The following is a 27,093-nucleotide window of genomic DNA, read 5'->3' on the forward strand; positions in this document are numbered from 1 at the left end:
CAGAAGGTAGGGTACTAGAGAGGGTAATATCTGATGGGAACCTGAAAAGATGGGAAAGGTTTTTTGTTGCTGTTGTTTTATTTTTTTAAGGTATGTCAGAGGCACTAGGAACATTAGTAAGATGGCACTTGTAGCCAGAGATTAGGAAATAAAGCACTGCTAAAGAGGCTAAGAAAGTTTAGGAAGTGTCTTATCGATAAATAGGAATTGATGTAAACTTTTATAGGATTATTGAGAGGACTGAATGGATGTCGTATTTGCTATAGTCCTGTGACATAGTCTTAATTAGCAAGTGATTGACTTTCTGTCTTGCCAATAATTTGTTTTGTCTTGTTTTTTTCTTTCTTTCTAGTCAGGCCTTGAAAAGAGGATAGACCAGGCTGTGGAGGAGTGGGATGTTGAGAAGGCTGAAGAGCTCAGCAACCAGCTAGCTACTCGAGAGGTAAGTGAGACTGATTCTGATTTTCTTTTTGCCCTTATTTTTCTCTCCCTTTCTACTGTTTATTTTGAAATGATAGGTTTTGTGCTGACTTTAATGCTTTAAATTTATTCTGGCCTAAAACTTAGGCTGAATATTATGCATAATTGATATTTGACCCTAGTTTTACCTGGCTTCAGCAGGTTTTTTTGTTGTTGTTGTTTATTTTTTTTCTTTTCTCTTTCTTTATTTTGTTTGAGGTTGGTGTTGCTCTTCAGGTATGATTAGAAGGGTGCCTTCATTTTTCCTTTTTGTCTGCCTTAGTTTCCTCACGAGGACATCTGTGTGTTCTGCAGTCACACTTTGCAGCCTTTTCTTAGTCCTTGTTTACAGTCTTTTATTGTAGATTCTGTACATATTGCTCAGTCCTACAGGTTTTCAGCTAATTCTCCCATAGTTTGCAGTGTAAAATTAAATAGATACATTTAATATCCAACTGCAGGTCACAAGATACTTCTGACTCACCCTTGGAGGTGGGGTTCCTGTACACCTATCACTCATAGTTGATATATTTTCCTGTTCTATAGTTCCTTTCTCTTTATAGACTAAAAACATGAAAATCCGTATTCTAGTTTTTATTTTTAGTACCCAATTCCCTATAGTCTTAACCTGTAATACTCCTTGGTGTTTAGTTACATAAAATGCATCAGAGTTCATTCATGAAAATTGCTGGCCCTTTCTAGAGTTCTAACTCACTTGCAAGCTTTTTGTTTTGTTTTTTTCTTTTTCCCAGTCTGAAATTAGAAAGTTCTATTTCCATCAATTATTCTGTGGAAATACTGTTGCATTCTTCCATATCCGTTGTCTTAAAAAAAAAAAAAATCATTTTTTCTTTTTATTGTAAATTTTTTGTGTGTGTGAATTTTTGTCTGTGGGCCTTAAAAATCTTTTGGATTTTGGTGTATGGAGTAAACAAATTCAAATGAAAGGCTGAAGGCTGATGATTCCAAAATCACCTAAGACACTTAAGAATTTCAAAATTGACTTTTTTTTTAAGTCTTTAAAAAGAATTGGTCACATCAAATATTTCTGTGTATAATGTTTATACATGTGTATTAGTGGCTAATATAAAAGAAATTATAGAGCTGTGGGTATTAAGGGCATTGGCTAGAAATAGCATGAATGAGAGTTATGTGGCTTTGAAAAACCAAAAAATAAGTTGATGTTTTAAACTGGGTATGGTGGTGCATGCTTGTAATCCAAGTACTTGGGAAGCTGAGGCAAAAAGATTACTATGACTTCAAAGCCACCCTAGGTTACAGGGTGAGACCCTATTTCAAACAAAACAAACTCTTCACGTTTTGTGAATTGCTCTATTGTGGTAAAGTACAGTAGAATTTATGCTTGTAGCCATTTGAGTGTGTAACTGAGTTGCATTGAACACACTCACACTGTTGTGCAGAGTTTCCCACTACTCATCTCCAGAATTTTTTGCAAAACCGAAACTCTACAACTTAAATTGTTACTCTGCGGTTTCCTCTTTACTCTGCTTTGACAGCATACCTTTGCCTCTGCATTCAGTTTCTGTAGATGCTTCATACTGGCATAACAGGTTTAGAGATCATTGTGTTGTAGTGTGTGTCAGAATTTTCTTCCATTTCAAGACTGATTGATACTCTGTCTCATTTGTGCCATTGTTTGTACATTTAATTGCTGGAAGACAGTACTCCACAGTTTGACATAGACTTGCTACTGTAAACATGAGTATACCAGCATCTGTTTGAATCCCTGTTTGAACTTCCTTGTGTATATACCCAGAAATAGAATTGCTACATCATTTAAGAAAAAAAATAAATGCATGTCGGACATTTGGTATGTTTTTAATTTGTGAGGATGCTATCAAAGCTTTGACACGGTTACCTTGCTGAAATATACTTGTATTTGCTTTTTTCTTATAAAGTATTCTACTCTTCCCATCTTCTAATGCTTCATATGCCTACAGTTTGACAATTGCTCTACTTTATAAAAAAACAAAAGTGTCATATTTTGATTAAATGTAGCTCTTGTTGGATATAATAGTATTTTATCACAATTTTGAAGGGTAAAGATAAAGTTCATTTAATAAAATGAACTTGAAGGTGTATTAAATTGCGCCCCAAGTTCAGGAGGATTTCCTGTTAACTGTTGGTTATCTATGGCTTCTTCAGTATGAGTAAGATCCCTATATGTCAATCTGTGCTTTCACTCAACAAATGTGTGTGTGTGTGAGGGGGGGGGGTAAGTGGTGGTAGTATGGTCCTTGGAACACAGCCATAGGTGTGCAGTTGTAAGTAGTGACTTAGTTTCTTAAAAGTATAGTTAACTGCTGAGATAACAAGATTATACCACTTAGTGAATGTCATCTGCAGATTTTGACAGGGTGGCCATAGAAACATGAGGAAATGGTGGGGAGGATCAGTGCTTGTGGGCTTGGTCTGCCACAGCTCTAAGGATTCAGATAGAGGAGGACATCAGGGTGGGACTAGGGAACAGTAGGATCTAGGGAGGCTTTCGAGAAAGCACACAGGGAACTAATAGTCAGTCAGTAGGCTACACCTTTCCTAAATTGGGTGTAGAAGCTAGTGGCAGCCTACTGTGGATCAGGAATGAAACCTTTGAGGGAGCTGGAGCTTAACTGTCTCTCTACTGAGGAAGTATCTCACCCTGTGCTAGTTGTTGACCAGGTGTCTCTCGAATGGCTTGAAAGATTCCAGGGCTGTTTCGTATTGGTTTGGGTTGCTGGTCTGGGTTTGCTGGTAGTTTGTAGTAAAGCCCAAGACACAACTTAAGAAAAACCAGCAGGACTATAGTTTGTGATTGCTTGCTGATTTTTAGAAATGCTACGTCTGTCTTCATTGCACTCTTCAGGATTACAGGACTCAAACTTGTGCTCTCTTGCCTTTTTAATTTCATCCTGTTTTTGGAGGATCCAAGCATTGTGTACTGTGACCTCTTCCAACTACAAAGGTAGCTGCCACAGCAGACCCCTTCCATCAGTCAGTTGTCTCTAACTTTTTGTCTTGTTAAGGAAAAGATAAGACAGATAAGAAGATGACCTCTTCTACCTGAAACCAGGGAATTTTGCAGAGAAGCATCTGTTTTATTGCAGGTTCTGAGTTCCTTTTAGCAGAGTTAATTATTTTGTTTGCTATTAAGGAAGTTGTGCAATTTGAGGCCAGAAAGATGACTTGGTGGGAAATGGTGCTTACTATACAAGCGTAGCAGCCAGAGCTTCGTCACAGGAATCTATGTGAAGGTGAGAGGAGAGAACTAACTTTGTAATTTGTCTTCTCATCGTCACACACTGAATGACCCCATACCCACACCATACATACACACATATAAAGATGTTAATAAGAAAAAAAAATGTGCCAACAAGTTGGCTCAGTCGGGAACCTGAGTTGGATAGCATCAACGTAGAAGGGGAGAAGTGATATGGGTGTGCACATAAAGACATTTCAATTTTTAAGAGAAACCTACAAAATTTGTAACTTTATTTAAATTTGCATTAATGTCCATACTAGCAAAGGCATTTCCTATTCTCTAACACTGCATTCTGTTGCAATATTCCTTTGATCTAGAATGGCTGCTCTGTCCTTATTTTTTCAAGACCTTGTTTTTGAGGAGAAGCCAAGTAACACACACCCCTCAATTTTGTTTTGTCTAGCATTTCCCCATGATGAGTCACAGCAGTGACCTTGGGGCCTTCTCAGGCTCTGCAGAGGCACATGCTATCTATCTCTTTGTGCCACTTTTTGATGGTTTTACTTTGATGAGGGTGATACCGCTGAGTTTCTGCACTGTACAACTACTGTTTTCTCCTTTGTGATGAATAAATACTTTATGGAGAGATAGTTTAAGGCTTTACATCTTTCCTTGTTGTACTTTCATCTGTTTCAGCATCTGTTGCTGGTTCTTTTCTTGTGTAGGGACGTTATTATTGTGATTGCCAGATGACTTTAGATCTTTAAAGCAATGTTTGACTTTACTTTTAAAAAAGATCTCGTTTTAATTTTAATTGTGAGTGTGTGTGTTCACTTGTTCATGTATGAGTGTAGGTGCCCAAGGAAGCCAGAAGAGGTGTCAGATCTCCTGGAGCTGGAGTTAAAAGTAGTTGTAAGCTGCCTGATGTGGGTGCTGGGAACTGAATTCTAGTCCTCTGTATGAGCAGCAAGTGCTCTTAACTTTGAGCCATCCCTCCAGTTCCACTTGAGAGTACTTTTCTTACATGGCATACCAAGATTAAAATTTAGTTTTTAAGTGTGAGGAATTAGTTTATAGATTTTTAAGTGTGAGGAGTTAGATTATATATTGTTTTCTGAATCCATATTAAATCTCATGAACCTGGATAATATCCCAAATGGTGTGATAGGTTGGGAAGGAGTTCCATGTATATTCTGTGTCAGCTTTGTTTTATTAATTCCACCCTCACCTTGGTGAGCTGCCTTGCTATGTACATGTTTGACTGCCTGAAAAGTTGTCTGGAGCTATACCTCTAGTGTTTTAGACATTTTTAGAAATAGGGATTCCCCACCCCCCACCCCCCACCCCGAGATAGAGTTTCTCTGTGTAACAGCCCTGGCTGTCCTGGAACTTGCTTTGTAGACCAGGCTGGTCTTGAACTCAAAAAGATCTGCCTGCCTCTGCCTCCCAAGTGTTGGGATTAAAGGTGTGTGCTACCTTGCCCGGCTAGAAATAGGGATTTCTTTGAAGATACTGGTATTGTAGTTTGGTGTTTTCTCATCTTGCTGTTTTAGAAGTTGTAATTTTATAATGCTGACTAGGAGTTTTTTCTGACATACTCCATGACAAATGAAATTGCTTTGGAAATACTGTTTTTAGCACATGTGAGAATAACATTTTTCTCAATTGTCTTTTTACTTTGATATATATTTAAGCTGTGTTCTGGTAAATTCAGATGACTTATTGTGAGTTTAATGAATTCTGATTAAAAGAAAAGCCAGTAATTTATCTCCTGGATAACTGAAAGGACAGCTGGGTCATGTTTGCTGTCCTGACGTAGACTAGGGAAGACACCAGTGCTGTGCCCACCTTTTGAGCACCTGTGAGGAGCTTTGGCGGGGAATGATGCAAACTTTAGATTCTCATATTCACCCCTTAGTGCCAGTCACTGTGATGATGAGATGGGATTTTAGAGAAGTATGAGTTTGGGGCAGAAACCTTTTATGAATAGAGTGTATATATGCATGGTAGGTGTCCTTTTGAAATTCAGGTAGATTGGTTTTTAATAACAGCACCGTTTGCTTTTCTCAAGAAGCAGTGACTGGGACCTGCTGATAAAGCCTTTGCTCAGAAGCACAGACCCCAGAGTTCTTAAAGCCCTTTCCAGCCTTAGGTGAAGTTCATTTTGATGTTTAACATTTAAAAGCCTGTGAAGCGAGTAGGGCAGCATCAATTTTGAGAAAAAAGAAGTTAAAAGTAGAACCACGTCTGTGAATAGACCTAGAAAACAGTCCTTAAGGGGAGTATGTCAAAATTGGGCTGTTGGTGTGCTCTCATTGTGACGCAGCAACCTCATAATTTCCCAGAAACGTGTCCCTCAAATTTGTGGTGACTGAGTTGTGTGGAATCTGGTTTGGGGGAAGGGGTGGCTTTAGTTTGCTGTGCAGCTACACTCTGCTTTGAGAGTGCCCTCTGCCCTCTGACCATTCAGTGCTTTAGCAGTTTCTAAGGAGAAATGGACACACAGACTTGGACTGGGGTTACACCGATGAAACTGTGCCAACTTGAAAGAAATGTTTCTTTCTTTAAACTCTTGTTTGGGGCATGTGTGTCCGAACTGACCTCTGACTGGCAGGGCATTCTGCTCATCTTTCACCCTTCATCGTTAGCTGCTGACTTTTCTGACTCATTATCTTTATAAAGCACACTTCAGTTTAAAGAGACCTGTGGAAACAAATACTTTGAAATTCAGCTCTAAAGCCTGAATTTAATTTAGTGGGCAGCAGTTGGAGCAACTGTTACATTTTGTAAAAAGGACTTTTCTCTAAGCATCTTTCTGTGGAGATAAAAACCAACTTCAGTTGGTTGCAAAACAATATGTTCCCACCCTCAAAGGAGTCACCCCTCCTTTAACTACATGTATTCCTCAGATGGACTTCATTTCCACCTGTCCAGTGTCAGGGCAAAATAGCCCTCTTCCTATTTTCATGAATACTCTTTTGGGAAGAAATATCCTGAAACCAAGCTTATGTGTTAAAACTGCTCAGATACAATGCTGAGCAGTATATTCCAATTAACCATTATAAAGATACATTGCTGGAACATCTAGCCCTGCTGAAGAAGGACAGATTCTTTCTATAGTTGGAAATATTGTGATTTCTTCTGGCATCTGAAGAGTGGCTAAAAGCAGTAAAAATATAGTACAGATTTTCTACATACATATATATACCCACACTAAGAATAATAAATAAAATATTGGTTGGAATAAAGTATATATAATACATAGATATATTAAGAGTAAATGTCATATCTTTATTCCAACCAATATTTTATGTTTATGGAAAGGATATATTGCAGTTAGCAGTGACAAATGCTGTCAACCATGAATTTTCTCTAAAAACAGATGGTAGGTTTTACTTACAGTCATTTTGTGTGGATATCTGCAGACTCTGGAAAATATATTTTGTCTTTTAATACTATTCTGCCTTCCAGTCTTGATGTTTTTTTGATTGACTTCTCTTTCTAGTAGTAACTACAGTTTAGCACTATTTCTTTTTGGTATATTTCGCTGGTGGATTGGCAGTAGGAAAGGATAGGGCATTGGGGAGGAAAAGCCCTCTCAGGTAAGGGGCTGTTGCTACTAGGCAGCTGCACCAGTTCCTAGAGGAGATGGGAGCTCTCTCCTTGGCAGTGTGTGTCTGCTGAGGATCATCCAAAACTGACTCCTTTTCATTAACTTTGGTCATCTCTCTGCCTTTTAATTCAGACGTTTTTCCCTGTTAACCTCTTGTCAGCACATAGTTGTAGGGGCTTTGACATGGTAGTTTTAATTTTTAAAAGCCTTATTCTCCTTAACTCTAACAAGTAACTCAGTTGTTACATGTAGAACTTAGCACAGTGTGTAGAGTAAGCCTGTCTGACCCTGTGAGAGAACGTGGATGAATTCCTTCACATCTAGTTTAAAGACATTTTCTTCCCATAAAAACCCTGTAGCTTCGAAGTCAAAGCATGTTGGCCTCAGAAAAGTAAAATTGGAATTGGTATTTAGCAAAGGACATCTCTCTGTGGTTTTCAGGTGTGCTCATTCGAATCTCGTTGCATTGTGATGCTTTCTTGTAACCTCTGGGGTCTAGCTGGGTGCTCACCTCGAATGGCATTCCTTATGTGCTGTCTTAATTATGTTTATCTGTGCTTTTAACTAACCTTAAAAAAGATTTCAGATGTTACAAGTCTAATTAAAGAGACAGACAAAGCACAGTTTATACTGTAGATTTTTTCTGCAGTTCAATTAATCAGCATGTTTTCTCTTTTAATTAAAACCATTTTAGTAAATTAAAGCCCACAGCAAAACACATATATAATTTGTTTGTAATTAGCTCTTAATTGGTGGTAGTTGAAGCTTAGCACCCTTGGTTTCTTTCTTCATGATTGCCATTTTATTAGCAGCCAGTCATTAATTAATCTTTTTCTAATTAGCTTATAAAACTGTTGATGGCACATTATTGTAAATGTGATTTTAAGTTCAAAGCTTGTTAATAGGCTTTCTTACTTAGAAGAACAGAGATAAAGAAATTGCTGAAAACAGTACTACAGTTCTTTCAAAAAACTGTCTTTCTTATGGGGGCTGTGTAAAACATCTAACAGCTTATGGTTAATTTTTTAATGCCTTTTTCCCCTTTATGAATGGAATAAGTTGTTTGAATATAAATGTCAATATCCGGGAGTAATTTCAACAGTGTAACATCTTTTCCTTCTGCTTTGGAATATTGTAATCGATGTATAATTTGAAGTTATTAAAACAGGAGTTGGGTAAACTATTTATTAAATCAAAGTTGAGTATATGGATCATATCGAATGCATATGTATATGTGTATATGTGCATCTATCTTCCTACTGTGTTTTAAATCAGGATTTGTTGGTTATGCTTTGAAATAAACTGGCAGGAGTTATAGGTATGTATAAGTATGTATCTGGTTGTATGTCTAGACACTAATGTGATACACAAACATAGGCAAACATGTCAGCCTGTGTATGCACACATTTCAAGTTGACATTGAAACAAGATGCCAATGATACAAAGAAAAGAACTTCATTGAAAATTCAGTTAATGGTGAGCTGTGCCATAGCTTGGGCTGTCGTCAGAACACTGGCATCCCAGGTGTAACCATGGAAAGACCAATGTAACCTTTACTGCGGCAGATACCACCTTAAGCTGGGATTTGCCTGAAACCTATTAGCCTTGTTACATCCTTTCTTGAAATACACTGGCATCCTGAGTTTTTTTTTTTAAATCAATTATTGCAAAGTTTTGAAACTTAATTTTAAAACACAGCAGAACTGGCCATTGGAAATGCTTGTTTTTCCGCTCTTGAACTTTGTGTGTTATTTCAACTTTGACTGTTTCTTTGCTTGTTTTTCAGAAGGCATTTTACGATGGCATGCGAGAGACACTAGAAAGGGATAGCTGACAAGGAAAAAATTAAAAATTGGATAAAAAGTAAATGAATAATGTCATATTACTAAAAAGATGAGAGGCTAATTTGTGCCGACTTTTTGCTAATTTTGTTCAAGCTTCAAAATGAGGAGCTGTCACCCGTTCTGTGTAGCGCTGATGACAGTGCCAATGATCCATGAAATAAGCTGCCGCTGGCTTTGTTCTGATAAGAATGAACAAATCTGCACAATGTTCGGCTCCCAGAATCTCATTTTCATACTTGCATGCAGGCTAAAAGAAATAAGCTGTTTGCAGGCTTGATTAATCAGACATTGGAGGGTTTTTTGTCTCTTTGATCTCTTTCGTCTCCTAGGTAACTTGCTTGACATTAATGTTGAGCTTGAGTAAAGACAATCAGGAATTGTCGACCAAACTGATATAAAAATTAAAGACCTTAACACTTTAAGTACTCCAGTAATGGTTCCGCTTTACTTCAGAAAACATCTGTTTTCATTTAATTAAAGAACAAAAGAGAATGGCATAAATATTTTTCATAGAGACCTATTATTGTATAAAAAGTTAAAGTATGATAATTGGTATTTTTAAATAAGTGCCTTGAAAGTGTTCAAAAGAGAGGAAAACTTCATAACTCTGTTACAAGCTAGTAATTTTGAGATGACTAAAATATTTTATAAAATGGATAAGTAGTTTGTAGCTGTGCTAGATTAAGCTGTTGGAATCAGATGCTTCCAGTGATTATCAGGAAACTTTATGACATTTGCAAGAGGTACTAACTTGATTTTGAAGGTTTTTTTTTTTTTTTTTAAACCTGCACTGTGTTTATAAGGATGTGCCATTGTATCTATTTTACGACCCAATATGATTTACACACACTGAACCTGTAAAATTGAAAGGAATTAAAAAAATGTCGCGGTGCATTTGCTTGAGGTTGTGCAGGCGCTTTTACAAATCTTCCAAGTGGCTGTAAAGATGAATGCCTCAAGGGTCCAGCCAGGGCCCTGCTTTTCCAACCAGCTAAAGCCCTTATCTTAAATCCAAGCAAAGTACCATTAATCTTTTTGAAAGACCTTTTATGGCTTTTAATATATCCCAAATTAGAACATTTTACACCCTTGGTTCCTGAAATATGGTGATAAAAAGCCTTTAGAGCTTAATTTTCCTTACCGCATGCTCTGACCAATTTGCAGTTCTTTGTGATAATGTTTAGACACCTTAATTAAAATGCAGCAAAATATTGGATGTTCTATATGGAAAATGCTGATACTTTGGCTACACATACAAGAAATTCTGTATGTATTTTTATTCATTAAAAAAGTCTTCTCACATTGTGTTACTATAGTTATCTGATGACCCCAAACTGTTTTTTTATTTATTTTTTTATTTAATATAAAAGCCATTGACCAAGCTTTTGGGATGTTTACATTGGGCAGGAAGGTGCATTTTTCTTTTATAGAAGTGAAAGGGTGATTCTTGTCTGCCTACTTTATTTGTTTGTCATAGAGAAATACAGCACAATATTCTTTTATATTCTGAAACTCAAGTTTGTCATCTTGACTGAAGAAATACATTTCTTCTCAACTGCCTCTTCATTGAAGGCCTTATTATCCTTTTGTATTTCCAGATATCTTTGTTGCATTTATTTCTCCACAGAAATAGTAAAACACATTAATTTAAGCATTCGAAGGTCAAAAACTATGGATTTTCATCATTACAAATCATGTTTTTTTTTTTTTTTTTTTTTTTTTTGTAAAAAAAAAAAAACACAGTACATGGAACAACCTTGTTTTAATGTTTATTGGTTGAAGAACATTCCATTTAATCTGGCCCATGGTCTAAAGTAGGTAGATAGTACGCCCTTATAGGAGCATTGTCTGAAAGTGCACCTATGAACCTGGTAGTTTATTAACATAGTTCACAAAGGGATGGAGCCTACTATGCAGTGTGAAGAATTTCTAAAAGTCTCTACTGTGTCTTGATAATGGTCTCTGTAACTTTGCCATGATGCTGGTGGTTCTGGATTTGGTTTTATTTTTAGCTTTGTAGGAACACTGGAAGCATTTCTATTTGGCTGTGGTTGCATGGAGAGTAGTCCATTGGAACACCAAGGTGCTCCTTGGCTTGTCTGTCTTATATCTGGGGAACTCAGATTAGGAACTTGAGTAAGTTAAAAATACAGAGCTACAGCTTGATTTTACAACAGTTTGGGAAAACAACTTTCACTCATGCTAATGGTATATAGCAGATATGGTTCACATTATATTGTTTCTTATCCAAGGTAGAGGCTGAGTTTAAATATAATGAAAAGTAGCTGAGAGGTAAATAGGACTTTGACCTGGGGGAGTTGGTAAACTGTATCATACATCATTCTTATATTTGGTTTGTAATGTGTAAGAATGGAATTAACAGAGAAATACAGATTTAGGGAATGAGGCAGGAAAGAGATTAAATCATCCAAGTGAATGTTGGCATCTTGTCGTGCATCTCAAACTTAGGTCACAAGCTGCTTTTTGTGACAGAAGACAGCTTCTTAGGTTAACTTAGTGCTCCCCATGTATCCAGTTTTACCCCCACACTTCCCAGTCCCCTTGCATTTAGCTGCAGCTATGTGGTTAACTCTGATCAGAAACAATGTCTGTGTTACTTTAAGAGCCAGTAAGAAACCCTCCAGTTCTGCCACATAAGGAGATACTGGCACCACAAGATGTATGAGGGCCCTGCTGTCTTCAGGTTAAACTGAAACAGAAATCATTGATATTTAGGGATTTGTGTGATACTGCACTGGCCATTGCACTAACCTGAGCAGCAGGTTCTAACTTAATTTTTTTTCATGTATGACAAGTACATAGGTTTTCAGTGGATGGGAATTCCGTCTTAATGAAAAATGATGCCACAGAACTTTCTTTGAGTTTCCTGTTCTGAGATGTAGTGTTACCCAGCCCCTTGATTAGTCTTTTTTTAATCTGTGTGTGTGTGTGTGTGTGTGTGTGTGTGTGTGTGTGTGTGTGTACGTAACTATGTACTATGTATGATACAGGTGTAGAGAGAACAATCTTAAATGTCGGGTCCTCACTTTGCATCTTTTTTGAGACAGGATGTCTTGTGTCATGGCTCTCTGACCTGCCCTTTCCTGCCGTGCCCTTCCCTGCTGTGCCCTACAAGCTTCTGGGGATTCTCCTGCCTCTGCCTCCCATATTCCCCATAGGAACAGAATTACAGATGCATTTGCTGCCATGCCTGGATTTATGGGGGGGGGGCAGATTTTGAGCTCGTGTCCTCACACTTGTATGGCAAGTATTTTACCCAGGGAACCATCTCCCTGCCTAGTTCTTCGACTCATTTTGCAGGGAAGGGGGAGGTTATCTTAGATGAACTTTTCTGTGATAAAGAACCGGAAAAAGAAGAGAGTTAACAGAACAAAGCCAGCATTGAGGCAGCCATATTTCTTTCTCATCCATTGTGTGAAAGGATGTCCTATACGGCTTAGTGCTGTGTCTCCAGTGGCTGGCAGAAGCAAGCATCTGTGCCTTCATGAAGGTTATGGAGTAAATGTTCTTGCACAGTTGCACAACTAGAATTGGTTTGGATTTTGAGAAGATGCTGAGTTTGCTCTGCTGTGTCAAGTGGATTTTCAGATCCTACTTGGTCCTTTCAGTGGCCTTACTGCTGTTAACCATTTCAGCACCTTGGTTTGATTGTTATTTTTCTTCCATTGAGAGAGAAAAAGACAAGAGTGTTTGTTTCCTGAACTGAAAAACCAGGTCTCTTTTTCTCACTTTTGTAAATTCCAGACAGATCTTGATTACCACTTGCTCTAGAGGCGGTGTTGCCCAAGATCAGCTGAGAGATGTGTCAAGCATTACAGACTTCATCTTGCACATGAGCTCTTCACTTCCAACCATGCCTTCACAGGCTGTCAGCCAAGCAAATCTCTGAAACTCGGGTTTTGATAGGCTAATTTGAATGGCTTCCTATGTTTCCTGTCCACGAGTCTGCCTGTCTTCTAATATGTGTTTAGTTGAATGAAGGAATAGAAATGCCCAGAAACATCTGAAAGATTGAAAGCCTTTGATAATTTAAAGCTTTCTTTGTTTCTGAGACAGAGTCTGGCTATGCGGCCCTGAATGGCCTGGTGTTCATTATTGCAGCCCAGCTTTGTTTCACTGGGCAGCATCCCTTTGTTGGATTCCAGGTGTGTCCCACAACCATACCACCTGACTTCACCTCAGTTCTTAATGGATCTTAGTCATACACATGGATGGATAGTTATATTAAGAACCTCTTTATTATGTATTGGCATTGCTGTTCTGGGGATGCTTCCTGGGAAATACTTTGCAACCTGGCAAAGAAGTACAGAAGCAAGAACTTACAGGCTGAGCTAAAGAAGTCATCTGGATTGGGGTTCATGCTAAATGAGTCTTGGAGGGCCAGCAGTTAGCAGTCAGGGAAGCATGAACAGGGCTGCTGCCCAGGGAACAGCTAGGTCCTGGAGTCCAGCTTCTTTACTTTCTGACTCCCCTTATATTCTTTTCTCTCTCTGAGACTTAAAAGCTGTTGCCCATCATGCAGAGTGCATTTATGAAGTAGTAATTAGCTTCCCCATGTTTCATTAATCCCATCTGTAACTGCCAATCAGAGCTTCTGATCAGCATGAGATAACTGGTGTGACCATACTGAGTTGCTGTAATTCTAGCCCAGAGCAAAGAAAGTTGATGTCTCTGTCAGTCTGTTTGCAGCCTTATCAGGGTAAATTCCTGTTCAGCCTACAGAATTGCTGAGATAGCTTGAAGGGCCTCATTACTACCTTTGTGGACCCTCAAAGGGTCTGAGTTTGGGAAGGATTTCCATCCAGGAGATGGTGCAACTAGGGTAGAGGATCTTTGAGTAGTGGAGGGAAATACCTATGTATTTGTAATGCTTTGTTCAAGGGGACGAAGCATAGGATTTCTTATTTCTTAGACACAGCTCCTGAACCATGTGCTCCCAATTTTTTTGTACTATTATGATTCTTATATTAGCTAGAATATTTCTTTTAACATTTGTTTCCTTTTTTCTTCCATAATTCTTAGCTCGGTGTAAAAATTGCCAAAGCAATTGCCTGCCATAAATTTGTTAAAGCCAAAAAGGAGGCTGAAAACTCACAGGCTGCTCGAAAGAAGAAGAAACTGGCGTGGGGGTAAGTTCACTTAAGACTTCTGTCCTGAGGTGGAAGAGATGGCTTAGCTGTCAGGAAGACTGGGGTTCAGTGCCAAGCACACACATGGTGGCTCACAACTGTGCAGTTCCAGGGGATTCAATGCCCTCTTCTGGTTTCTATGGGGACCAGGCATGCATATGGTAAACAGACATACTTGCAGGCAAAACACTCAGGCATGTAAAGTAGTAATAATGTTTAAAAATTGAAAAAAAAAAAAGTCATGATTCTATTTACATGGTAGGAATTTCAGGAAGTCTGCTTATTCATCGAATCCACTTATCTAATGTTTTATGTCTCAGTGGAATAGTTACGAGGTTGTAAATCTGGCAGCATTTCCTCAGCCTGTAGTATTTGTGAAATTTGAGACACTTTGGTCACTTACTAAACATGTTATTTTAGTAGAGTATTTTATTTTAGAAATAAATTGAGATTTTTATGTTCTTCATTTTAGGTTTGAAGCAAAGAAGAGATGGGAAACTAAAAGCAACATGGGATATATGTAGCCTTGCAGAGTTCTTCAGGACATTTATTGATAGGCTGGCATGCTTCATTTATCAGAAAGATTTTTTTCTGCTTAGGTTAAAAATGTCAGAAAATTGATAAGGGTAGAAAAAGATAAGCCTAAAACTTGGGAGCTGATTATAAACTCTTTGTGGTCTTTTTTCTAAGAAGTTTGTGAAGGAAATGAACATTTTTATATTTGTGTAAGAAATTTTAAGCATATATACAAGAAAAAAGGATAAGGTTTTATTTATTTGTATAAGCCTACAGTTTAAAATTAATTTTGTGTTTCATCTGTCTGGCCTAGTATAGCCTGTGAGGTCCTTGTACTTCCTTATCTGTTCTTAGCATGACTGCAACTGTTTCTAAAATTTGAGTTTTTCAGAATGGCTTTTGTTTATAATGGATTAGTCATAAATAGAAAAATTCTCAATTGTTACTGACTTTACAAATGACTTTAATTGCTTTAATGCTATAAGAGTAATTATTGATTCTTTTTGGAGGCAGTAGAATTAATATTTTGTAGTCACATAGTAAAAGCAATTGATTAATTTTTGTGTAATGTCAGTGGAAATAATTATAGTAAAAAGTGGACATAGTGTATCTGGAGAATGATTTAAATTCAGCTTTGCCTAGAAAATGGCTTTCTAAATATCTCTCAGCCATGTTATTCTTTAAATTACGATTGTTCTTTGAAAAGAAAATGGTCTGATTGTGTTAGACAAATAATTGTAACTCAGGATATCATAACTTTGGATCGTCCAACAGCTCATTTGTATTTACCTCTTCTCCCACTACTCCTTAACAGATGGAATGAATTAATGAGGCTAAAGAGAGAACTATAATACTTGGGAAGTCATTGTCCTTACAGTCCTAATGGGAAGAGGCTTTGAAAAGTAATTTGATAACTGGCAAGACTAAATGTGGACACTGCGAAAAATTAGATCATAATTACATTATTTTTATACTTAAAGAAGTAACAATTTCATTAACTTATGGTGATACGTAAATTTTCTTTATATAAAGAATAAGTGAATAATTTGTTGCTCTTTAAGAGTTCAAATGTCGCCTGGTGGTCTTGGTGCACAGAGACAGGTAGAACTCTGTGAGATCAGGACAGCCTGGTCTATAGAGTGAACTTCAGGATAGCCAAGGCTACACAAAGAAACCCTGTCTCAAAAAAAAAAAAAAAAAAAAAAAAAAAAGTCTAAATGTTAAATCTTTTTTCCATTTAACTAAGAAAAACCAGGGTACAAAAAGCAAGATGTAGGAGATTGGATATCCAACCTACTTGTCTTCATACCTTTAAAAGGTATCCATTTATAAATGTTCCTGAGTACTGTTTACTTATAGTAACCTACTTCACACTCTTAGTGAGTGAACGTATACTTAACAGTATAGGAATATTTTCTCCACCCACTACACATAAGATGTAGTATCTTTGAGAAAGTTCTTAGTATGAATAGTTTCGTATGTAAGGCCTCAGAACATGCATTCTCCTTGGGCCTCCACGCTACTTTTCTGTTTTCTTGTATTCACCTAGGTCTCGTAACTTTTGTTGGCATATTAGGGTCAGGTTGTGGAGCCTCTGACTCAGTCTAATCAGCAAAGCCCTCCTCACCCACACCAGTGTGGCACTTTACCTCTTGGTGCCCATTCTGGTTTGTGTTTGCTTTTAAGATACATTTATTTCCATTTTATATGTATGGGTGTTTTGCCTGCATGTATGTCTCTTGTACTGTGTGCATGCCTGATATGCATGGAGGCCAAAAAAGGTGTCATATCCCCTGGAACTGGAGTTATAGTTAGTTGTGAGGTGCCTGGATCCTCTGGAAGAGCAGCAGTGCTCTGAACCAGCGGAGTTTAACTGAGTGGAGAACAGTCAGGAGGGAGGGTGGTCAGAGAAGAGGACTCAGTTGGCAAAAAAAGTTACATCTCCCAACTCCCTCCTCTTGTGGACATGGATTGCAGGAAGTTTTAAAATATATTTCTGTGGCCAGAAAGTAGGAAGGAAGGATTGGGTGAGAAAGCGGCACAGTGCTTTTGCTTGTTTAATCTGCTGGTCTCCTATTTGGTATTAGTTTTATTTGGGATGAGTTTTAATTTAACTTAGATATTTTATTCATTAGAACAATAAAATGATAGCATTATTCTTAGAGTGTCAGTGTTGCCCAAGGGGTATAGTCATGGCCACATTGAAATAAGGGTTCTTTGTGGATCAGTAATAACTATGGTTCCTGAAGCTTCAACTTGTTCATTTACTACCTCCAGAATGCTTGAATCAGATTAGTAATGTGATTGTCAGTTACTGTTGAGTGAGATTAATATGTTTTAGGCCATTGGTATGGCATTAATGTAACATGATTTATTGTCTAAGTACTTGAGGCCAGAATAGCTTACTGAAGAACAGTAATTTTGAGCTTTTACTGCACTGGTTTTGAGAAGTAAAGTTGGTAGTGCATTCTTGTTTAGGAGCCCTCAGGATGTTTCTGATTTCAGCAGAACATTCTATTTCTTTCACCAAAAGGAGAGTTTGAATATGTAATCTCAAGCTTGCTATAATTAGTTCTGATGACAGTTAAATACCTTAGCCAAGACTGTAAATCAGCAGCTAAACTCTGATTTTTGCAACTGATCATAAATCTCAAGCACTGTGTTTTGGGGCAGGCGGATAAAAGAGGGGCAGGCCTCGAACAGAAATAAAGTGTCATTGGAACTTTTGGTAACAGCTGTAAACCCCATACTTAAAATCTGATACCGCTTACACTTTTTGTCTAAACTATCTTTGAAGTCCTGTTGTAACTAGGTTATTTACAGCCGATAAGAAAGTTGAATCCTTGTGTGTGTGTGTGTGTGTGTGTGTGTGTGTGTGTGTGTGTGTGTGGTGTGGTGTGTGCTGGTGCACACCTGGGTGTTCTTTAGCACTTTGTACCTCATTGTAGATGAGGCCTCATTGAAGCTAGAGTGAGGGGAGCCCATCAAGCCTTGTTCTTATCTCTGCACTCCCAGCACTGGGGTGATAGGCCTGCACATGGCCATGCCCCGCTTTTTACAGGAGTTCTAGGGATCCAAGCTTGGGTCCTCCTGCTGTGCAGCAAGTGCTGCTACCCACTGAGTCATCTCCCCGGCCCAAGAAATTAAAATTCTTAAAATATGAATGTATTACTTTCAGAATGTCTATATTCACTTTGTTAGGAAAAGATTAAAAGATTAATGCTATGCATTTGGAAATATATGTTTTAATTACACAAGGCTGATTTTTCAAACAGATGGCAAGTGTGGTGGGTTTTTTGTTTGTTTGTCTGTTTGTTTTTTTGGTTTTAAGCAATAATAAGGTTTAGGAAAATAAATTGATGTTATGTCCGGTCCCATTTTGGAATGTGGTCATCAAATTCAGAACCAACTGATACAATTCAAGTTTTTTTGTGTGTGTGTTGGCAGAAGTTGCCTTTATTTTTAGTCTCTGGCAGGGGTAAAAACACTTTGCATGTCAACTTAATATTTTTTAAAGCCAACTGTTTATTCATTGGCTTAAAATTTACACTCTACTAGAGTCTTAGCTCTGACTTTGATAAAATAAATAGCAATATTTAGAGAAAATGTACACATGAACACCTTTTTCCAAAAGCAAATGTAGATTGGTGTTTGTGGCATCAGTGCCTTCTAACCTAGTAACAGACCTAAAAGTACTCTGTAAACTTGGGGGCTTTATAAACACAGGGCAACACATTTTATGTGCTTTTCCCCACTGACTCTGTGTTTGTGTATATGTTTGTGTGTGTGTGTGTGTGTGTGTGTCTTGTCTCTGCTTCCTGAGTGCTGGAATTACAGAAGGCTACCATGGCTGCCCAACTTTTACATACATTCTCAGGATCTGAACTCCAGTCCTCTAACTTGCAGCACTGAGCCATCTCCTCAGGTCACTTGATATAATTTTGTTATGGAATAATCAGAACACGTTTTTAGTTTTCAAACATAAATTAACTTTATGCTAGCAAGCTCAGTGTGGCTCCAAGTTTCAGTGACGTGTTGAGGCATTTTATTAATGTGTATGTATACCTTTTTTCGTGGTTTGAATACTTTTGTTCTTTGACAGTTTCATGTGTATGTGCAGCATATCTTGATCATATCCACCTTAACTCTCCCCTCCCATTCTCCAACATGTCGCCCTTACCTTCATGTACTTAAAGATGATGGTGATGATGATAACCTACTAAGTCTTATTAGTGCTACCTACATACATATGGGTGTGATTCCTTCCACCAGAGCATGGGTAACCTACAAATGATCACTACCCCAAAGAAATGTCCTCATCAATCACCTGTCAATAGCTCTTAGCTAGGGGTGGGGCCTCATGAATTCCTTCCCATCTATGTTGGAATGTGGACTTTCTTGATCTTGTGCAGGCCTCGTGGGTTCATATGTGCACTGTTCTTCAAGTCTAGAAGATAGCATGTTATAGCACTCTTCTCCATCCCCTGGCTTTTTCTTTGTTTCACCTCCCTTTTCTATAAGTTCAGTGAGCCTTGAGCATATATGTTCTTAACCTTAGAAGGTACTAAAGTAAACATTTACCACCTTGGAGATTGAGTACTCCATAGGTTTTGATAAATACGCAGAGCTGCATTCTTTAGTCTGTATTTTTAATTTCTTCTCTATACTGCCCATCTTGAAAGAAAAAAATTCCTTACATACATGTTAGTGTTGTAGCTGTAATCAGCAGACTGACTGGGGAAGGGATCCTTGACCTCAGTGAAGAACAAGACAGTGTGGCAGGTTATGATGGCCATAAAGAAACTTAGGCATCACTACTCTTTCCTTGGGGTTGGAATGAAGTATGTTGCCTCTTTGCCATCTCTCTCTTCTGCTCACTGGTTAATGTTCTGCAGGTGAGTGTTACTGTTGCCAGAGTGTCTTCAACCACAGCAGTGCCCTGAGTAGCTTCTTGACTGCTGGCTTTGGCAAATCTGATCTCTGGAATCCAGCTACTGGCTCTGGTGGGACAGTTTATGAAATGCCACACAGTACTTTGTTTTCAGATCTGCCTGTAAAATTAAGAATTAACTGAGACATAATTACATTTTATTGGTATTAGTAATTCCTTTTTAAATTCAAGAAAAAGTAATAAAATTTTCCAAGTGAGATGGTATTTTCAAGCATTGGGTGTTCAGTGTATGTCTTTAACATTCAGATCAGACTTATTAGGGGGATAATATTCAGGAATGAAAGGGAAAGTCAAGGGCAGTGCCTCCACCCACTTCAAAATGCTCTTGTGGAAGGTTTCTCCCATGTCTTGTACCACCTGAGCAATTGCTGCCTGCCACCTCCTGAGTTTGTGGGCCACCTCTTTGTTAAATTGCTGTGAGGGGCTTACTCAGTTACAGGTATGGAATGAGGTAATCCTTTCCCACCTCTCATTCCTGAAGGGTGTGTTTGTCCAGTTATTACTTGTTCATTGAACCTGGAGCTTTAGAAACCAACTACAGTACAAGCTGTAATTATTGATGTCTGTTTCATTTTCATCTGTAAGCTCTGGCATTTGATCAAGAAGTTAATATATCACTTTATCTCCAGGCTAAATGTCTCATCTCTCGAGGTTTTATTATTTGACGGATAGCATACAATTATGACTGCCCAGAGAAAAAATGTATTTATTTGTGAGGTGAATGATACTAGAAGTAATTATGAATGTCATGGGGAGTGGTGAAACAATGAAGCTTTGAGTTCCTTTGAATTCCTATCCTGGTAATATCTGAGAAGCATTTCTTGAACACCTCTCTTTTAGCTTTGAACATGGAAAGATGAGTAAATGCAACCTAGTAGAAAACACTATAGACTAAATCTTAGACAACTTAGCATTTACATAGTTATTAGTGACTTGGCGGCTTTGCTGAACACAGAAATAATCCATATGTGGTAACTTAAGTAACCCAGGCCTACATATTGCAGTGTCTGGTTATCTATCACATATCCCCATCCCTAGCTGGGCAACTGGCTATAGTAGTTGTCTATCTTAATGACTGATAGATGCTCTGGTGTTCCTGGAGAATAGGTGTGTTGATGTCCTCACTTTCTCAGCTTCCTGTGCTCTAAGCATTGGTGGTATGTGACTTCGGAAGGAATGTACTTCTTTGTACATTCTGTCATCATTTTAAGCTGGGAGTTTTTCCTCGATGGTATCAGCATGTTCCCTACATTTAGAAAGGTTGTCTTAGTGCCTGTCCATGTTAGGTATTGTCATGAATGTGTATTCAAAATACAGTAACTCAGGCACAGTAGGAATTGGTTTCTTATTCACTTGAGGGACAAAGGCTGCAACCAGAAGCCTCTGCTCCATGCAATCTGTAAAAGATCTAGTCTGCCAGTAACTTTGCACCTTTGCATAGGAAACCTGAGTGTCACCTCTTTAATCTTCCAGAAGTTCAGACCTGGCTTGGAAATAAATCTGGCTAATCCTGCTCACTCTTCCCTGGCTACGACTTTATTACTGTACCACACTTAATAGCAAGGGAGCTGGGAAATATAGACTGCTGTTTGCAGGAAGGAGAGGAAATAACTTTAGGTAGCTAACAATCTGCTGCATTGCCTTAATCACACATGACCATGCTGTGGCAAGGGTAAGCTTTGCTGATACTGTGAAACAGACTGCTACTTATGGTTTGATAGAGTAATTTTCACTTGGACATGTTGACAAAGCTGTGTCAAAATAGCCACTTGGAACAATGTAGAGTGTGGTGGCAGAGTAGAGCAAGTGCTGAAGGGACATCACTGTGCTCAGTGAGTGAGGCAGAGGCAGTTGTGAGGGCCAAGTTGTGAAGGACTGTTGAGACTGTACCAGGCAGACATTTGAAGAAAGTGTCCCAGGCAGGAGCAAGAGACACTTGAGAAGCAACAAGAGACTTTGCACAGAGGAGGGTTAGCAAGGCCATGAAGCTGCAGAGTTGGCCTGAACCAGCTCCCTCTTGTTTGGATGCATACCTGGTTGGAATGGGGTTTTTCTAGGCATCCTCATATGTGGCAGGAAGATAGAAGGATGTCAGGCTTCTGTTTCTAAGTAATATCAAAGGAATGTCAGTCACAATTTAGACTTGCTACATCAAGGTTCCTAGGGAGTGCACTAGAAATGTCAAGTGAACAGCTACAGAGAGATGTGGGGGTCAGAAAAGGTTGCTGCAAAAGACAGATCAAAGTGAAGTTTCTAAAAGGTGGCATGCCATCAATAGATGCCACTGAGCTTTCAGCAAGAGGACAGTGAAAAGGTGGCTGTTATTTGCATTCAGATGTCATGTAGTCATGGTCACAAGAAACCTTAAGCTGGGGTGGAAGTGCATGGTGCCTTGGGTGGGTTTCCTCAAAGTGGTGCCACAAGTCTCTTCTGAAAATGATGTATGCAGACAGGTGTGTATTTGAAAAGTCTGAGCTGACAAGATGGAAGTGGCTCAACAGATCAATGCTAGTGCCCACAGGCAGAACCCCACATGAATCCTGCATTTGTAACTTCACACTGGAGTTATATGGTCAGTGCCTTGGGAGAGGCAGCTTCTGGTTTAGAGGTCTTCCTCAGTGAAGGACATCTCTAGAATAGGGGCTGGTGAACTTGGCAAGCAGGACAGCATTGAGGAGTAGACACACTGAGGTAGCTATCTGGTGTGTACTGAAGATAGCCACCCTGAAGAGGAGAATGCTCATGTGTGCAGCAAGCACCCGGATAAGCCATCCTGGATGTGGATAGTGGGACAGCATCTGTCCACAGGAGATCTATTTAGACAAAGCAATATGCGATGATGATCTTAAAATCAAAAGGGTTTAGATAATGCCCAGTCTACCTAGTGGCTAGGATTAAGTGAGGAATGCATACACTGGGCTAGATAGAAACCTGCTGGGTCTGAAACTAAAGTGTGACTAACTCAAAATACATGAAACTAGGTCTCAAATCCCCTTAGTCCTCTAGATTTTGCTTGGTATTTAGCATGATGCTCACATCCTCTGACCCCAATCCAGGTAGACCCACTAAATCAAACAATTTATTGCCATGTCTTTTTAGCTTAGAGAATCTACAAACATTGTAGAAGCAGCAGATTAGCAACCCGGAACTCTTCACTCTTTGCATACAGAGCCCTTGCAACATCCTTCTAAGCAAACATTTGTTCTGTAGATGAGGAAGTTGGGGTGCTAGGAGGATTAAGAGCTCTAAGACAATGTAGCTAACATGAAGGAGCCAGAATTAGAATCTAGGCCAGGCCTTTGGGCTGTGCCCTATTATGGTGTTCTGTGTGCCCCCTAAAAATTGGAAACTTAATCCCTAACAGTGTGGTATTTGGAGGAGAAGCATATGAGAGTTGGGCCTGTCTGGTTTCATTAGTGGCTTTTTAAGAAAAGAGACTAAGCTAGCAAATATGCTGTATCTCACCGCGATGTTGTAGGCCCTCACCAGATGCTGAGCAAACACCACTGTCATTCTCTTGGACTCCTCAGCCTTCAGAACAATGTCCCAAATAACCTGCTTCATAATGTACTTGGTTATCAGCACCCACCTGTCACAGAATCACATGTTAAAATGTAAATGTCAGGGTCCCTCTTTGGGGTAGAGTAGTTTAGTTGGAAAACTCCAGGCCTGTCTCAAAACATAAAGGCAGGTGGCACAAGGAACAGCACCAGGAGTTGTCTTCTGGTCTCCACACAGGTGCACACATGTGAATGAATATACAAGCTGGTGACTAGTGCATCCTAACAAAGGCAGGCTCTTTCCTACATGAAGAAACTGGAATGGGAAAGAAATACATACCAGCCAAACTTGCACATTCTGCCAAAAGCAACAGGGAAAAAAGTGTACTATGTAGTGCAAATATGAAGTCTATTACTGGCTCCACTCACTAAAACACTTAGATTGCAAATAGAATGCAAATAGAAGAAAAGAAAGCAAAGGAAGGCTCCATCCCTGACAGATTCGATTGGAATCCTCACTTGACACTTGCTTCCTTGCCAGCTGTGCTCCTAAAGAAAACAGGAAAAGGAAATCTAAAGTTCACATAAAAAAAAATGTTTTGTTCCCAATGACAGCTTAAAGTCCTCAGATGTGTTTGTGCACCTTGGAAGACATTTTTATGAAATTAATATATTACCAGAAGTGGCTGCAACTATTCTTGCAGTTGGAAGCCTCGTAATTTTTTTTTGGTCTGTTAGAATCAGTCTGCCAGCTGCCACCTGCAAGATCCTTGTCCAGTCTCTACCTCTCCACCCTTGAGGCAGGGGGGACTACCCAAGGCTCTTAGCTGCCAGGGTGCCACTAGAGGATATTGCAAAGTTGGATCAGATAACAGACGCTGGAAGAATATGCTTGTCCATTTTCTTGATTCAATAAATATGTGGTGGAAACCATACTGAACAAAACAGCCACAGGTCTCATAGAGCTTCTCTTCTAGTAGGGAAAATGGATAAAGGACCATGGTGGTACCCAAGCAATCTTTGGCAGCAACATCAGTATCAGCTAATATAAGGTCTAAATTAGATACCATTGAAACAAGACTTGCAAGGTTGAGACTGTACCAATGAACTATAGATAAAAAGAGGGCCATATTGCTGGCATGCAAATGTTATAATGAAGCAGCTCTGGACCACAGGACAACTATATTCAGATCCCAGCTCTACCACTTAAGAACATGTAACTGCCAGGCGATGGTGCTGCACACCTTTAATCCCAGCACTTGAGAGGCAGAGGCAGGCTGATCTCTGAGTTTGAGACCAGCCTGCTCTACAGAGTGAGTTCCAGGACAGCTAGGACTGTTACACAGAGAAATCCCATCTCGAAAAAAATCAAAGAAAAAAAAAAAAGGTAACCTACACACTACACATCAGGGATCTTTCTCTGTGTTAGATTTTTCTGAAAAAATTGGAGGTGGAAGTAGCACCCAAATGAACTAATACTGAGCACAAAAGACTTACATGAGAGTACTTCCACATAGCAGCTAGGATGCTTGTTGGAAGAGTTATACTTTGGCACCTTACACATTGTACCTCCTTTGTTCTGTCTCTACAAGGATAGGCAACCAGGGAGACAGGTACTCGGTCTAGATCAATGGTCAGCCAGCTATGTTTACTCCCATTTCATTTATTCCCTAAACTCAAAAGTTGCTATCCTTTAATGAAACCACACAGTGTACAGATACTGTCCCACTCTCTTAGACTCACTAGCAATCAGGAGAAATGCCAAGACTATCAATACTACTGCTGTCACAAACTTACCCAGGAATCTAGTATCTTATTGGCACCCATGAACAGGCTAACGGTAACTTAAAAGTAGGATCGGATTCAAGATCTTTCCTGATTCTTGACAAAATTGTATTCAAATGTTTCATAGCATGATTATGTTGTACTCCACCCTGCAGATTTTGTGGAAGAAACAATCATGAATATAGTGATTCTATTTTCAAAGACTTCCCAGATGAGGCAATGGTAGATTTCTTGAATAAAATTGACATTGAAAAAGGTTTTGGAGGCTGGGTGGTGGTGATGCACACCTTTAATCCCAGCACTCAGGAGGCAGGGACAGGTGGATCTCTGTGAGTTTGAGGCCAGCCTGGTCTACAGAGTGAGTTCCAGGACAGGCTCCAAAGCTACACAGAAAAACCCTGTCTCAATGGGAAAAAAAAAAAAAAAAGTTGCAGATATAGCTCAATTGGCAGAGTGCTTGCCTAATGTGTGGAGCACTAGGTATAATCCCTGAAACCACATTAGCTAGGCATCATGGAGTGTGGGTATAATCCCAGTACTCATGAAAATCAAGTTTATCCTTTGCTGCGTAATGAGTTCAAAACTATCTACTTGGGATACATGAGACTGTCTTTGAAATACAGTGTGAATGAAGATATGATGATAGGAAAACTCAGGCTTTGGAATAAAATGAATATGGCTTTGGGTTCTGGGCACTAACCAGCTGCAGACATTCTGGTCTCTGTGAAATGTCCTGAGCTTACACTGTAGAGTTGTTGAGACTAGCATGCACAGGACCAGGCATGGATAAGAATTCAATTGCCAGTTAGATTCTCCATTCCTTTATTTTAAGACATGGCCAGCTCACACAGGAACTTCACCCTGGATCATCAGGATAATAAAGCCCTCATGACTCTCTTACATTCCAGGTAGAATCTGTTTCTTTGGAACTATCTGAACCATACCTGAGACTTTACCACAAAGAATTCCACAGTTCTAAGTCCCTATGATGAACTAAGAAAAGGACTGCCTTTGGAGTCAGCTCTTAGTTTATATGATATTTAATATGATTGTATAAATAACATCTAGATGGCTTATGCAGATTTTATAAATGGGCACAAGTATTGTATGCAATATGTGCTCAGTCAGTGCAAGTTCTTGCCTATGTCTATGACCCGTAGTCTAACAGGCCTTTTACTTTTTATGCTGTATCTTCAGGACCTTTCCCAGTGTCTCATGTACCAGGCTTTCTCTTTTTGATTTACCAACCAGCTCCCAAGTCATGACATGGTGAGTTCTTATTAGTTATTAGTGCTCAGCCTCGCTTAGGCTCATTTCTGTCTAGCTCTTTTAACTTAAACTAACCTGTTCTCTTGATCTACCTTTTGCCTCCTTTTGACTTTCCTGTCCTTCTGTGTCTTACTTTCACTGCTTCTCATGTCTGGCTGCCGACTGCCTGGCTTCTGGCTTCCTGCTGCAGATGTGGCCCCCTCCTTCTCCTAGTTCTCTTCTTTTTCTTCTTCCTCTTCTTTTTCCTAAGCCGAGATTTCTCCTCCTACTTATTCTCTCTGCCTACCAGACCCTTCTATCCCTCTCCTGCCTAGCTATTGGCCATTCAGCTTTTTATTAGAACAATCAGGTGCCTTAGGCAGGCAAGGTGAAACAAATGCAACACATCTTTACATAATTAAACATGCAGCATAAACAAAAGTAACACATCTTTACACAGTTAAAGTATATTCTACAGCATAAACAAATGTAACACATCTTTGCCTAGTTAAAGTAATATTCCATAACAGTCTCATGTGGCAAGTGTTCAATAAATATTCACTGATAGAATTAATGAACTAAGGAACAAACATTAATTTTACCTGTCCTGAGATATTTCTGCACTAAATTGTCCTTAGTATATATTTCTGAAATCAGAGATCATTCAGAATAGTGTTTTCTCATCTCCTGTGTTGCTGATTTTTAAGCTATAGAACTTTTCTGTGAGAGAGATGTGCATGTGGACATAAACACTGATTTTCACAGTTAGCCCTCACATACCTTCTAAGTTTCTCACATCTATGGAAACACTTGTTTAAGCACACC

At 39.0% G+C, this 27,093-nt stretch overlaps 1 protein-coding gene across 5 annotated transcripts in view; it reads left to right on the forward strand.

Moving 5' to 3' along the window:
* Fam204a (family with sequence similarity 204 member A) overlaps positions 1 to 18,996 on the forward strand; it is a 32,965-nt gene extending 13,969 nt beyond the window's left edge. For all 5 annotated transcript variants that reach the window (XM_028881007.2, XM_037205680.1, XM_028881011.2 and 2 more), the window contains 3 exons: positions 353 to 442; positions 14,162 to 14,268; positions 14,741 to 18,996. In XM_028881007.2, coding sequence (XP_028736840.1) covers positions 353 to 442; positions 14,162 to 14,268; positions 14,741 to 14,792 — 249 coding nt within the window. In that variant the 3' untranslated portion in view covers positions 14,793 to 18,996. The remainder of the gene's footprint in view (positions 1 to 352; positions 443 to 14,161; positions 14,269 to 14,740) is intronic.
* The last annotated feature ends 8,097 nt before the right edge of the window (positions 18,997 to 27,093 follow it).

The sequence above is a fragment of the Peromyscus leucopus genome, chromosome 1 (genome assembly GCF_004664715.2).
Source record: "Peromyscus leucopus breed LL Stock chromosome 1, UCI_PerLeu_2.1, whole genome shotgun sequence".
Lineage (NCBI taxonomy): Eukaryota > Metazoa > Chordata > Mammalia > Rodentia > Cricetidae > Peromyscus > Peromyscus leucopus.